Here is a 14,763-nt window from a genome sequence, read left to right on the forward strand (position 1 = left end):
TTTTTTATCTCTGTTCTCTAGCTTCTTGTTTTAATTAATTTTGGGGTTCTTGCAGTCTGTTTCCACTAGGAGAAAACAAGAGGTGATCTGGTATTTCTCTGATCTATGACATTACTTATAAAGAGAGCATACAGTTCCTGTATTCCTAATCATGCCTGGTTAGCAAAACAACTCATCACATGCCAGACAGAACCTTTGTTCACAAACCAAAACATTTGAACTTGTTTTGCTTAGGATATACTTCCAGGTAGCACCTTCATATTCATCCTGACTTGAGGGGGTCCACCTGGCTGCTTCCTGCTGCCCCCAGGCTGCCCATTTGGTTGTGCTGGTACCGCCGTCTGCAAGGCCAGACTGTGCCTTGGACAAGAAAACTGAACCAGGTTAAGAAGTATTTTTTTAACATTTATTTGCTTTGTTCACAAGCATAGCTGCATAAACAGTGGTGCTGCCACAACAGAACAAACACTGTGGGCAAACATTCAGCTCCATCAGCAGCAGGATGATTACTTACTGAAGCAATCACAGTATTTACTCACATGGCAGTGACTGGCACATGGGGTAATCGCCAGGTATCTGCTATCAACTCCAGCTGTAATGCAATGTTCCTGGTGGGGTTTTAGTATATCACTGGCCCTGACAATTGGCAAAATAGCTACTGGATACCTGTAACACTGAGAATGAAGCCATGTCCGAACTGGACAGTTGGAAGGAGAGAAGAGGTAAAACCTATGAATAGAAAGAATAGTGCAGCAAAAGCAGCCTGTAAGGACCAGGGAAAGATGACTCTTTATCATTAAATAAGGTACAAAATACCTGCTGACCCAGCTCATACTGAACTGTTAATATGTTCATAATGCTAAAGCTGTTGTGAATTCTGAGATTCAGGTTCAGGAAGGTCTCAACTACAATGATGCCATCAGATTCCAGCTCAAACATCATGCCTCACTTAGGTTCTTCCTCTCTACTGTGAAAACAACACTGGAAGTGCAGCATCAGATCTCAGACTTGGATCAGCTTATGGTAACTCAAATGCTGGGGGGACGGCATGGTGCAAAAAAAGAAGTTTATGTTTAGTTCAACAACCTTCAAGGGCTCCAGCAGCACTGGGAGATATTCAAGCTTAGTCAGCCCTTGAGCATATGGCTGCATATCCCTTCATAATTAATGAGATCATTCTAAAAGCTGCATTGAAGCTATAGCACTCCTTTTTACTCCTATTGAAACCCAATACCATTTTTGACATCCAGCTGTAAACATACTGGGTGGGAGCCCAACATGTCACAAACATGGAATGTGGAATTTTAGCTTCTCCCATACAGTAGTTTGGAGTTGCTCAAAATCAATAAAAATTCTAACCATGCTTTTCTCAGATGCAATATAGCAGAAAATTCCAAGGTTCTTTCTGTAACAGATTAAGCCATCAGCTAGTGCTGAAACCTTTTGTGAAATTTAAGTAGTGCATTTGCTTTATTGTGACAGTGTCACTGCTCTGATTTGCTTGGCGTACATGTAGGACTTGCTGCCTATGTGCAACCCTTTTATACTGCCCTTTTATTTTTTTGACTGTCAGTGTATCTTGATCACCAGAAACAGAACAATTACTCACAAAGAAAAGCAGTTATAAAGCTCACCTCCATTTTGAGTAATGAAATCTCCAGACCAGTGCACTGTCCCTATAATACAAAATTCAGCTGCCATCACTGTAACAAACATTCTCTTGAAATAAGAAAATTATTTATAGGTTTTCAAAAGTTCATATTCCAAAAACCCAGTCACAATGTGATCCTGTTTTCACAGATTTGATAGAAAATTAACCAAGATCAAATTGCTACATTCTGCTAACTGAGCTTCATGAAATAAACATGAACATTCAACAAAAACAAAGCAAATAAACCAGAATTTAATTCCTTAATCCCTCTAAATTGCACCTAGCTTCTCTCCTGAGGCTAATGCAGGATCCAGCCTGGAAGATATTTTCTACCAACGGATTGTGCCACATAGAACACAGTCTCCCTAAGACAGCTTCCACTCTTGCTGCCTATGTGCAACCCAAATGGGGACCTTTACAAAAATAACTACTTAGCAGTTGCCTCTCTGTGGTACTTAAATTTTAAATAAATATGACCAGAAGAAAAGACAGCTTGGTTCTTTCTCAATGTTTGTGGATTTCCTTAAATGAGCCACTGCCAAGACATTGTGGTCTAGCATAAAACAGAGATAGAATACAGGGGTCTTGTGTAGAGGAGTTTAATACCAAACAATGGAAAACCTGTTTTTAAAGTAATTTACCATCAGATTTCATTAACAGTATCAGCCTCTCCATAGGCTTGTTTTGAGCAACAAAGTTTTTGCAAGGTAGTTACAACTTGGTATCACAACTTAGAATTACCAGTGCTAACAATTCCTACTGAAAAGGAACACCACTGAAAAACACCTTTCTAGGTGGTCAAGAGGAAAAATGCACACTGTGTACAAAACTAACTTCAGCCCAAAACAGAACTGAACCCAGGACTGATTGTTCAGTCTTTCCTGCACACAATATTCTGTTTGGACAAACAATGGCAACTGTCAGGTACCATAGATCATTTCCATTATGTTTAGAGTAAATCTTAAATCATTGTGTCTTTGGAAAGAAAGAAAATTGAGCTAGATAAGGAACTGTCAAGCAGAAAGCTCTGCAATTGAGGGATTTTCATGAAAACTTTTGAACTTAAGTCAAGCAGTGGCCAGGCAAGCCATGGAGCTTTTGCACGTCATGATGGCACACAAATGAACACGTATCTGTAGAAACTCTACACAGGAGAAGTGCTGTGAGCTTCACTGTGAACTAGAAATAAGTCTGGGGAAAACGATGCATAATCAGTGCAAAAGCCAATTTTCTTACAGTATATATGAAATAAATGCCTTAGAAAGTGAATTTCAGCACACTGAGTCAGAGTAGAGGTATTACAAATGGTGCTCACTGATTCAGCACTGACAACAGTGAAGATAGAAACAAGTAAAACACACATAGCTAATTTTTGGGTTTTAAAGTTTAAGGCTTTTTTTTAAACTCTTTGGAAAATATTGGGAGGAATTTACTTATTATCACAGAGCTATGATTTTAACTAACTCAATGCAGACTTCCAAATGCACATAATAAAGAGTTCTGATTTTAAATATAACCTAAAAATACTCACTGCTTTTATTTACTATGCTTCTAAAGTTCTTAGGAAAATTCTCCAGATAAGCATTGTATCTTTTCTAAAAAGGAACAGCTAGCCATCTCCATTTCCTCTGCGGATCAGAAGCCTGGTTTAATTCTCAGACTGTTACAGAAATATCTCACAAAGAAGAAAACAAAGTTTAAGCAGTTTGCTGTCCCTACAGATGGCCAATTCAAATGTTCAAACACCCACACAGGAGAAATATAGCTCCAGCCTCTCTAGAATACTGGTATCTTGAGGAGAATTCAGCATTGTCTCATGTTCTCCATTCCACAGTATCATGCAAAGACTGATATACTGAGCAGACACTTTTTTTTCCTAAGGCTTAATAGGAAAATGTAAGAAGAGCAGGTTGAATCTAAAACCCAGCTTAGATTCACAGCTATGAAAAAAATCCAATTTCCTGTTCCAGTAATACCTTTTCCACTTTTTCCTTCAGCATCCATTAGGACAAAACCACTAAGTTTTGAAGGTTTCATGATACAATCAAAGAAAGAAAAGTTTCATCAGCATATGGTTACCTGGAATGTGGGAGGCTGGTGCTCTGATCGACGTGTCACTATTCTTCGTTGAGAGAAGAGGGAGAGAAGTCTCTTGTTTTGATTTTACTTTTTAACTGAATCCAAGCAACTCTTCTTCAAATCAATATGTGTCAACATACTTACCCTTCTAACTAATCTGCTTTCCCTCCCATTAACAAAATAGTAACACAACATTTCATTTATGAAAACTGAACAACACTCTTTCCTAAACTTTTTTGCATAACATTACTTGGAAGGCCAACGAGACTGTGTTTAATTTTTGTGCCATCCTTGGGAGGTTTGCCTCAAGACATTCAATCAACTTTGCAAGAAATTCTTAAGTTTTAAACTTTTGTGTTTACTAGGATTGAAAAAACACATTTCAAAAAACAACAATCCCAATTTTTGTGTGCTGCTGTAATAGGGAACTAGACCTGATCAGGCAATGAGTAGGAGGTCTGGATAGCAAAGGATCACTTTGTCTTTAAACCTATTTCTTAAAAAAAAAAAAATTCAAGTTTGACATAGTTCAGCTATCGTTAAGATTTCGGTGAATGTGTTTATTAAAATATTGTGCAGCAATTATTATTGCATTTTAAAGTGCCCCACAGGAACTCTAATTGTTACAGAAGTGAGGGGCAAGGTGTATGAAGAGATGGATATATTTGGCACGGTTTAGATTACAAGCATCAGAAAAATGAACGTGTGTAAAGGGATTAATATTTTCTGGTGTTTATAAAACATCAAAGGACCAAAAAACATCTATCATCCCTTGTTACTGACATACTTGCTCTGTCAATGCACAGAATCACTTGAACAGAGATTTAACTGGAGTTAACGGTATTTACATTAATTACATTTGATTACTTGACAATTTTAAACATGAAATACCAGTCAGTTACAAAAGCATTGCAATCCTACTTGCCAGATGGGAAACCAGAGTATTCAAGGGTGAGGCTTTAAAAAGCACATAAAATCTCTGCTGTAAGACACCCTCAAAGTCAGTGTTAGCAACTGCACACCAACCCCAAAGTAGCACTGTCACCCCCAGCTCTGCCTTTCTCAGTGAAAAGCAAATGCCTCAGTCAACCACCTGGGAAAGGAAGCTCTAAATTATTTTGATCAGTGGCTACAGCATTGCTTATCAAGTGGCTAAGATACCTTCCATATGTCTTGTTGCAGAAGTCTGCTACTCTCACGGCATTCCCATGTTCCAAGCTCAAAATGGCTTTTATGCTCCATAATACTATTCTTGTCACAACTTCTTTGGAGGTCTCAGCTACCTCATCTTGTATGTCACTTAGCTTCTACAAGCTGACAGGATTGTAAAAGACATAAAACTATCTTAATTTCGTATTTTAACATCATCACTATATTCTAATACAGACCAAACACTAGCACATGGCACCTTCATCACTCACACAAATCTTTTAGTATTTACAAGTTTCAATACAGAAGTCATTTCCCCTTTGATCCCCTCTTACAACATTTACTGCAACTTCATGAAAGAAATGTAAGACTATATTGTGTTTCCCCCTCCCCATTTTAGTCGAGAGTAAATGCTAGAAATGGGGTTTGTAATTGTCTTAACTATAAGAGGTTTTTCCCAAGCCCTTATCACCTGTAACAGAATAGGCCTGGTGGAACAGCTGAATAATATATTATGCAGACAATCACTTATGCTCTGACATCCACCTGGATGCTTCAAGAAAAGCATGTTTTCTCAAGAAAAGCCAGTAGTAAAAGCATTCACCTGTGTTGCAAGGACAATGCTATTCTTCTGCCCTGTATTGCTTTGTATCTCACAAACTGAATCTATTTCAGGTCCCACTGAAAACGCACAATAAGTCTCTTGACGGAACTGCTAGAAATTCAGGTGGCCCCAGTTCAGACACACGCTGTGCTCTCACACCATTTTCTTTGTATATTTATAAACTTGAAATGTGAAGATGTCTTTCTTCCCAAAACTCCTCGGAAAGCCAGTGGATAGCTGCCCTGCTCCCAAGCGCATAGGTGCACTTACACCTTTGACGGACTTCATCCTGCAAAGCTTTTGTATCAATTTATCTTCACTAGGTACACTAGTGACTGGATCCTAAATCATGGCCTATTTACTGCACACAGGCATCTGTTTGACTAATGTCATTGGAAGGACGTGGAGGTTTAACTGCCTACTTGTTGCTCATCTGGCAGAGGCCTTTGACAATGCCACACTCTGGTGTATCTGCTGGTGGATTAATCAAATGCCCGCCTGCCAACAGCCTCTCTGCTAGAATTTCACACTCCCTTCTTTGCTTCCTGCCTCTGGTTCCAGGGCATTTTGTAGACTCCACTCTGCCAGTAGGAGTATTACCCATCTGCGCCAGGAGAGGTCACAGACCTCAGCACACAGAAAGGAACAGAAGCAATAAAGCCTCTGAACCTCGTCTCAGACACTGGAACACTCCAAAACCATACTGTTTCAGCTTCCAGCTGAAATTTTTTTTTAATTTCTTTTCTAGCATTTGATTTTTCAGTGACAACAAAAATGGAACCACTGTGGAAAGCTGCCACTTTTCAATTAGAACATCATTCAAATGAAACTCCCCATCTTTAGCATGCAACTTGAGTTAAAAAATGTCTACTAACTCTTCAGCATGCCTAACTTTTACAATGAAATGGCCAACATAAGAGCTAGAGGTAGGGCAGAACATGTAATACATCTACAGAGCAAACTTGAAGAACTCCTCCATTGACTTTTATCTGTGACAAAAAGAAATTGTTACCTCTATCTAAGGCAAAGTTTTAAAGAACATATTATGAGTCAAATATAAATGTTTATGACATCTAGGTTATATGAGGGTTTTAAACTTTATGAGTACAGATCACAGAGAGCAAGTACTGGAGTCAGAACATGATTCTCAAGTCTCTTGGCCTATCCAGGTTTCTTCACTTTTCATTCTCCATTCTTCCTTTGTTCTAAGCTCCTAAATTCTTCAAATGTCTCTAGATCAGTCAGGCATGGGCCACAGAAATTATTAGAAGGAAATGAGAGGCCATCCAGAATTTGTTACTCGGGTTATCTCAAGTGTGTCAGTGCTACCACAGCTGGCTCAGTTTGCCTTTGTGACAATGGAAGCCTTAAAGCTTTCCCCAAAAAAGGGCAGATATTAACCCAAACACAATGTCCAGCAGAACTCCATGAATAAAAAGGCCAAATTGGGAACTAAAATACTAACTTTGTGTTACTTGCTGTCTACCCAGGAAATATTAGATGGGCCGCAAAGTCACAAGGTATTGTCTCCTCCTGGCTAGAATGAGAGCAGCTAGGCAGAGTCTACGTAAGGAGTAAGGCAGCAATCTTGTTGCAAGTGCCTTATCTCCCTCTTTCCTGCCTTCTCCTCATTTCTCAGCCCTTGCCTGCAAGCCCTAAAGGCTACAAGGTTAGGAAATTGTGAGTGATGGCAGGTGGATCTGAGCAGCCCTCAGATTCCAGCACAGAGAGCACTCTTTGCCTGATAACACCAGAAATAACCTGGTTTAAAATATGTAATTCCCATACAATACAGACTGTCTTTTCTCCCATATGCCCTTACAGGAATATTTTCTCACATTAAATATTTTTTTGCCAGTAAAAGATCCAGCCAAATTATTAAACATTTAGGTAGCCTTACTTTGCAAAGAATTGGGAAGAGAATCTTTAGAAAGAAGGAACTGGAAAGGATCCTAAAAACAGACAAAGAAGGAGACTTACAACAAACAATACAGACACTGAAAGAGCAAATGGGCTTATGCATCTTCAAGTTCTTGCTGCAAAGGAACATCCATGACACTCTGAGCCCTGCAAGCTCCAGGGTGTGAAGATGGCTCCTACAACTGAACCACACAAGTGAGTGAGGACTCATTCTCCTTATCAGCAGCTCATAGTCTCTAAAGCAAGAAGTAGCAGTCATGACCCAAATACAGAATAATACTGCTGATTTTTAATTTTTGTTTTGTTTGCAAGTATTACTCTCAGATTTTTAAATACTATTTGAAATAGGTGTAGCACCTACCATAAAGTACTAAGATAAATTAGATTTTTATTAACTTCAGCTAAACAGCACAAAGCGCGCAACCCTGTTAAAGAGTTCTCTGATGGCTTCTTAGGCTGCCTTAGATCTCTCTGAATTTCTCAGATACAGAGAGGGAAAATAGGACACTGTCTGTTACACAGCCACCTACAGATTAACAATACCATTAACAAAATGAACACTTCAGTAAAAACCACACAGAAAAGCTTTTAGTCTAAAACATTCCCCACTAAAGAAATCAGTACCCATGGAAATCTGCACCATATCAGATTATTCATTACACTGTGTACAAATAAGAAGTAACAAGTGAATGATCATTGTAGTATGTTTTTTCAACACCTGTAAAACTCCAGGTTTGGACCTACATCTTGAAAAGCTTCTGACAGGCTCTGATTTACAGCACCATGCTCTGCACTGACCACATCAAGCAAGTGATTTTAAAAGTGTGGTATCCGGGCAGGAGGAGGGTGGGCAGGAAAGCTGTAAGACAACACCAGTAAAATACAAAGGCTCATTCCCCCACCTTGTGGGTAACTACTGGAACAACAGCTTAGAGCAGCATCTCCTTATTTGCATCCTTGACACACTCGATTTCTACTGTGCTACAGGGAGTCCAATTTTAAAACATCTTTGCAATTAACTCAAAGTTGATTTAAGTAATAAGTTGTTTTATCTTTTAAATTCCACAGCAACTTAAGAGAATATCTACTCTTGATGTTACTCAGGTTGGTGCACTCTGTTGAAGTGTGAAGAAGGTCCTAAAAAGTTAGCTGTTCAACTGTTCCAAGTCTCTCATTATACTAAACCTGCATTTTCTCTTGTTACCTGATTATATCCCTTCGTGCTGCTTTTACTAACAATTAACCAGCAAAAATTCCATGGGATCAATTGCAGAAGTCTTTTTGGATTCCTTACGAGCATTTCAGTCTAATGTCATAGATCTTGAAAAGTCAACAGCAAATTTCTTTCCAGCAGGGAAAGGAAAAGCACAGCCAGAGGTGAAGATGACAAACACAAGAGGAAGCTTTATAAGCACAATCCAGTCCTCATACATCAACTAAGCCAAGGGAAGATTCAGGGCCACATTTCAGTTCAGAGATTTACCTATAAAGCTTTTATTGTATGTGAGAGAAATGTATGTCATACCTGATGGGCAGACATTTCAAATCCCTGGAAACTTGCTACATTATTTAGTGCTCAAACTGCTTCCCTATTTTTCAAGCCTTTTGTTTTGGACAAGCATTTTGCAGACTTGTACATCTTTACTTGTACTTAGCTCTGATAAACAGCAGAGTCCAGAAACAACATGGACCCAAACACAAGACCAGCACTGGAATTTGAGTGTTGTCATTTTAGAAATACAGAGCATTTTCAGTGCTCCATCTGCTGACTCCAGTAAAGTATCTGGGAATGGCTCTGCCTCTCTGACTGAAATCCAAGCAAAAATTTCCTTTCCTTATTAAAATCTAACAAAGTTACTGTTTTCAAGCACTGAAGTTTGTCTTCACAATTAGGTATTTTCCCAATTACTGATGTAAAAGGAATTTGTAGCAGGATACCAAATCAGTTTTTAAATAATTTGGTTTTGCCTCTAAAGACTTAGTAATTTTATGGATTTATCACTATCCTGCTTTCACCTTCCTTCACTCCTAACCTACCATGTCAATATTTTGGGGTTCCTCCCATCTCCCTTGTTCCCCTGGCCCCAATGCAATCTGAAGACTAGATCAGGATAGACAATGACCAATCTCACTTCATAATAAATAATATATAATGTTGTCAAACTAGAGGTTTACTTGTTAACGTACAGGAAAGGTGAAGATACTGTGAACTTAATCATGTTTTAAATGCATGTGTTCCTTTCAACAGGTCAGTTTTTTTCCTTGTAAGAGTTATTTCTCCTTTCATATTTCAGCTCTTCTCCCTCAGACAACTAAGGTAACTAGATGAAGCTACCACCTCAGTTGATGACAAATATCTAGAAAAATTCAAAACAGAAGCAAATTGCAGCACAGAGATAATCAATGCTAAAGTCTGGAGATCTGTGTATTTGCCTCCCTGTTACTTAGTGATTATGCAAATAGGATCCATAATCCAAGGGATGGAATTGCATTAGGATCATTAGTAAACTAAAAAAATATTCCTATACCTGGAACAAATTTTAATTAGACATCTAGCTGTAAAATAACTTTTTCCCCCCACTTCAATCTGTCCTTCTCCTGCTATGTGGCATCACAGGTTCTACTGGGAACTGCCCTCTCCCTCCAAAGCATACCTTTGTCCAGGAAATCTTAATAAACAGATTAAAGCTTTGATTCTTCCAATGCAACTTGAAGTTGTATATGTTGATTCTCAAATCCCTCCACTTGTTTCTTACGTTAAAACTTCTCTGGTCAGTCCACTGGCATCTATTCCAAACTAAGTCTTCACACTCAGGTTTGACTAAATGCGACTTTATAAGCTGTTGAAAGAATTATTTTGTCAAACAGATGCTAGCTAGTTTCAAAAGGTTTCACAAGTCAGTTCACACTTTTAAAATTATACCTTTTTAATTTTATTTTTAAATATCTGAGTGACCCAAAGTGCCCTTATATAAATAATCCTTGTTGCCAACCAAAGCTCAAGATTAGAATATACCTACTGTAATCTCTGTGTTACTCCACTACAACAAAAGCTTATTTACTGCCAGCAATGAAACAAGAACACTGGTATTTGTTTGTTAAGGTGAATTACTTATTTTATCCCCTCCTTCACCTTCACAATTTATCCTCTTCAAAACTATTTATTCTCTTACCACTAAACCACTCCCTATTCTGTGCCTATAACAAACCAAACAATCTTCCGGGCTCTGCAAATTTTGAGAAAATGGTTAAATGTGATGGTGAGAGGTATGAAGTTCTTTCAATGCATATACTTTAAGTTGTCACTGGAAACACAAAACCTTGCATCTTGGATGATTTTCTTTGGTTTTGGGGGGAGAGGGGTGCATTCCAGATTTCCTACTGTCACAGAATCCCAGATGAGTGGAGCTTGGAAGGCATCTCCTGAGACTACACAGTCCAGGCACAGTCAGCCAGAGGGTGTCCAGGACCACGTGGACTCAGGCTGCAAATATCTGCAATGATGGCTATTCCACAACCTGAGGAGTTTTAAGAATGGTGTGATGTTATTTGTTTCTTTAAATTTTCACAGAAGTACTTTTAAGTGGTTGGCTTATTGTAATTCTGTAGAGAATGACTGGCAGTAGTCAACCAATATGGGCCCATTTTAAGAGGAAAAAGTCTAAATAAAATCTGATAAAAAGAGAGCCTAAAATCCCATTGAACAGTTAACAGCAAAATGGACCAAGCTCATGCAAGAAATTAGTAAACAAGCTGATTGCATTTTGAAAATACAACATTTCAGCATGGGAATACTTACTCATCTCCAGACTGGGCAGATATTCAAGGAATATTATCAAAGTAAAATGCTCCCTAAAGAAAGCTCAGTGGAACTAACAGCACTATCCCATGAAGAAGCACATGTACCCATTATCTATTTCAAAAGTTTTCATGTCATTCTTTTTTAAAAGAATTAAGTAGCTCTAAAAATGCAAGCACATATTAATGTGTTTCTCAATGAAACAGCTTGATGGTATTATCATTTTCCTGCTACTGTCCTTTTAAAGTGGTTATAGGTCACAGATCTACACGGAGGAAGGCTGTACTATTCTTTGCCTAGGGGACAACTGAGCATGCCAGGGCAGGGAGGGCATGGCACAAAGGACTGAGCAAGTTTCAGAAGGGTTTCAGGAGGTAGCAGCTGAAGCAAGAGACTGAGAAACAGTCACAAGGACTAAACATTCATCCACACCTTGTGAAAAAAATGCTTTTGAAGAGCTGAAGAAACCTATGATGAGCCAGAAAGCAAAGGAGTAACTGAAGCAAAGCAAGGACCCAGGCCTGACCTACAGAGTTCTAATTAACACTAATTTTACTGTCTTAAAATGGCCTTTGAGACAGCAAAAGGCTTCTGGGAGCTCATTGTAAGGAAAAGGCTAGGAAGATGTCAACATTTTGGCAACTTGGTATGTTCAGTAATACTGAAAACTCTAGAGCTTCACAGGGGCATAAAACCTTTAAAGGATGGAAAAACATTTTGTTGCCAGATACTAAAAAAAGAAAAAAAAAAGCCAAAATCCCAAAATCTTCGAAAAAGTTTTTCATTTGCATCACAGCGCCTGGTTGAAATTCATCACTCAAGGTTGTCTGAAAACATACCGTTACTGTCTTACCCCAGCAGATCATCCAAAACAAAGGATTTAATTCTTCACTCCCTCAACCAGCAGTTCAAGAAAATGTACCAGCTTAAGGAAAAGAACTAACAGGGAACAGGCAAAAAAAGTTCCCAAAGTCAGAGAGCAAAGCCCAGGTAGAGCCAACAGCATTTGCAGCTGCAGAGGATGCAGCTATGCCAAAAGCTCCTTTAAAAAAAAAGCAAAGACAGAAGGACACATGGTGAAATGGAGTGGAACACTTGAGGAAAGCCCAGGACAAGCACTGGAAACCTATTCATCCCAAAAATCCATCTTCATCTAAACAAGAAATGGAATTCCTCTCTCATGTCCTCTTGATCCAAGTGGTAAAGAAGGTCATGCAACACTCCAGCTGGAGGTCATCTACCAGTACAAATTCAGCTAGCAACCCGAACTGCAAAGATCTGCATTTCAAAATAATGAAATATGAGAAAATGAAATATCTACTGTTTACAATTCAAACCAGAAAGTTTACCAAAAACATGAGGAAATATATAACTGGATCAAGCAGAAGACTGGAGTCCAAAATGTGTCTTCAGAACTGTTTTAAGCTCCAATTCCCCTAAAAACAGGCACATGGTACTGTCTGAACATGCACCAAGTAGACTAAAGTGACATCTATTTTCAAGTATGAATTAAGAGGCAGTACACAAACAACTATCCCTAAATGCCAGAAAACAAGATGTAAGAGCTGCTGAGCTGTAGAAAGCTCTTTTGCACTACCTTCGTACTCCAACCATTGTTTCCATACAGTGTCAGTGACACGAGACAAAGCAACAGCGCATAATGCACATGAGAAGCAACAACACCTTAAATCATAGCACAAATACTTGCATATAAAAATTTATTTTTTTTTAACATGAACTTGATATACATACAACCTAGACAGCTGATTTATTTATTGTTTGAGCAGAACTTTCCAGAAAACAGGTGATAGCAGGGAATTAAAGGCTGTACCACATTTTTTTCCCATGCAGCAAAGCGGATTAATAGCCATGTGCATACAACACCAATAAAATCACGTGGGCAATGCTCTCTACAAGTTCCGTGTTTGGCAGCTTACTTTCAAATGTCTTAAGCTTTTTAACTTTGGTGAGCTCATAGGTACAGGTTAAGAGTGCATTTATACAGTGCACCAGCCCTTAAGTACAGTGTTTAAAAATCCAGGCCTGGTTCACTGCATGGATCTGTAGAAAAATAGTGCCATTTTATTTCATCAAGTTTGTATCTACAGCTATTATCTAGCACAAAATTAAAGTAAGAAACAGAAATTATTCTTTCCAATTGAAGTAAGTTGAAAAGCGCAAATTTTCATGAGTTTTCACAAGGACACTGATTTTCTTATCTGAGAGCCAAAGACTGACAGCAAAAGCTCTCAGTTCACTGATCACTGAATTCAAATCTGTTTGCTCATATAGTTCTTGACTCAGTTACCTATGGATGTGCCTCATGCTAAGAATGGAACTTATCTCAAGGAAGTTCATGGGATTACTCACACGAGGCATACACTTTGTGTTTAAATGTCGTGTTAAACTGAATGTTAACAGTCTTCAGGAAGACAAACTGCAACAAAATCTTTGTATCAGAAGTGACTTTTAGCTTAATGAGATGGCATTCTTCCCGCAGAGTGACTATACACCAAAATATGGACAGCTAAGTTCTTAGATTGAAGCTTTTGACATACGATGCTCAACTCAGTGGGCTGTTCCTTCTGGAGAAGTCTTTAAGCCACAGTGATACAACCAAAACCATAACCAGGCACACAACAGTTGAACAATATTTTCCATATTTAAAGTGCAGATTTTCATTTACAATGTGACAACACTCCAAAGTAAACATTTCCAGACAACAATGGCCTATTTCTTTCATATATACTCATTCTTACATTGCTTCACTGCAGTATTTTCTAATACTAAACACTCAGAGATGTAATTGTATTAGCTAAATTATGTACAGTTTTTAATTTAAGGAGAATGCTGTCTAAAATAGATTTTTTCATTCATTTCAATCACAAACAGAAGTAACTAATTTTGCAAAATACCAGAACCACGACTACTACCACTGGGTCTGTAAACCATAAATTTAGAGTGCAAATAAGATAACTACTTCATTTTAGAATCTCTGACATTAAAAAAGGCAGAAAGTAAAATTTCAGAGTGGGAAAACAGTTTATCAAAAATTGTAATTTTTAAACTGAAATGCACATTTTAGAAATCCATTGTTTCTAAAAGATGCATGTCTTCTAAAACTGAAGTGTTAATGGCTGTTAACTTTGAAAGAAGACTTCAGATATTTTATCTTTACTTTTTATCCAATGTTTCCATGGTGCTTCTAATCAATTTTAGGGAGAAAATTGCATACCAAAGGCCAAACCCGACAAATCCTGTCATTATCAAGACAGCATTTAAGGTTTCCTCAACTGCAAGGACGCTCTCTTCACCAGCTTCTGTTGTTTTCTTGTTGTCTGGGCTTCCTGAATGGCACAACAAACCCTCTGTAGAACAACAGAGTGAAAGCAAATAAACAATTAAAGCAGGCAGCAGTTTTCTTCCATAAGATGCTACTAAACCATGGCTAATTCAACAAACATGGAAACCCACATGCACAGGCTGGTTTAAGTCAAATACTTAGCTCCTGATTCACATGCACAATATTCAACTGATGAACAGAAACAGAAATCCACAAAA

At 38.3% G+C, this 14,763-nt stretch overlaps 1 protein-coding gene across 6 annotated transcripts in view; it reads right to left on the reverse strand.

The window, feature by feature from the left end:
* Positions 1-12,891: 12,891 nt before the first annotated feature.
* VPS13C (vacuolar protein sorting 13 homolog C) overlaps positions 12,892-14,763 on the reverse strand; it is a 74,366-nt gene continuing 72,494 nt past the window's right edge. For all 6 annotated transcript variants that reach the window (XM_069025865.1, XM_069025862.1, XM_069025860.1 and 3 more), the window contains one exon: positions 12,892-14,570. In XM_069025865.1, the coding sequence (XP_068881966.1) occupies positions 14,481-14,570 (90 nt within the window). In that variant the 3' untranslated portion in view covers positions 12,892-14,480. The remainder of the gene's footprint in view (positions 14,571-14,763) is intronic.

Source organism: Aphelocoma coerulescens, chromosome 10 (genome assembly GCF_041296385.1).
Source record: "Aphelocoma coerulescens isolate FSJ_1873_10779 chromosome 10, UR_Acoe_1.0, whole genome shotgun sequence".
Taxonomy (NCBI): Eukaryota; Metazoa; Chordata; class Aves; order Passeriformes; family Corvidae; genus Aphelocoma; species Aphelocoma coerulescens.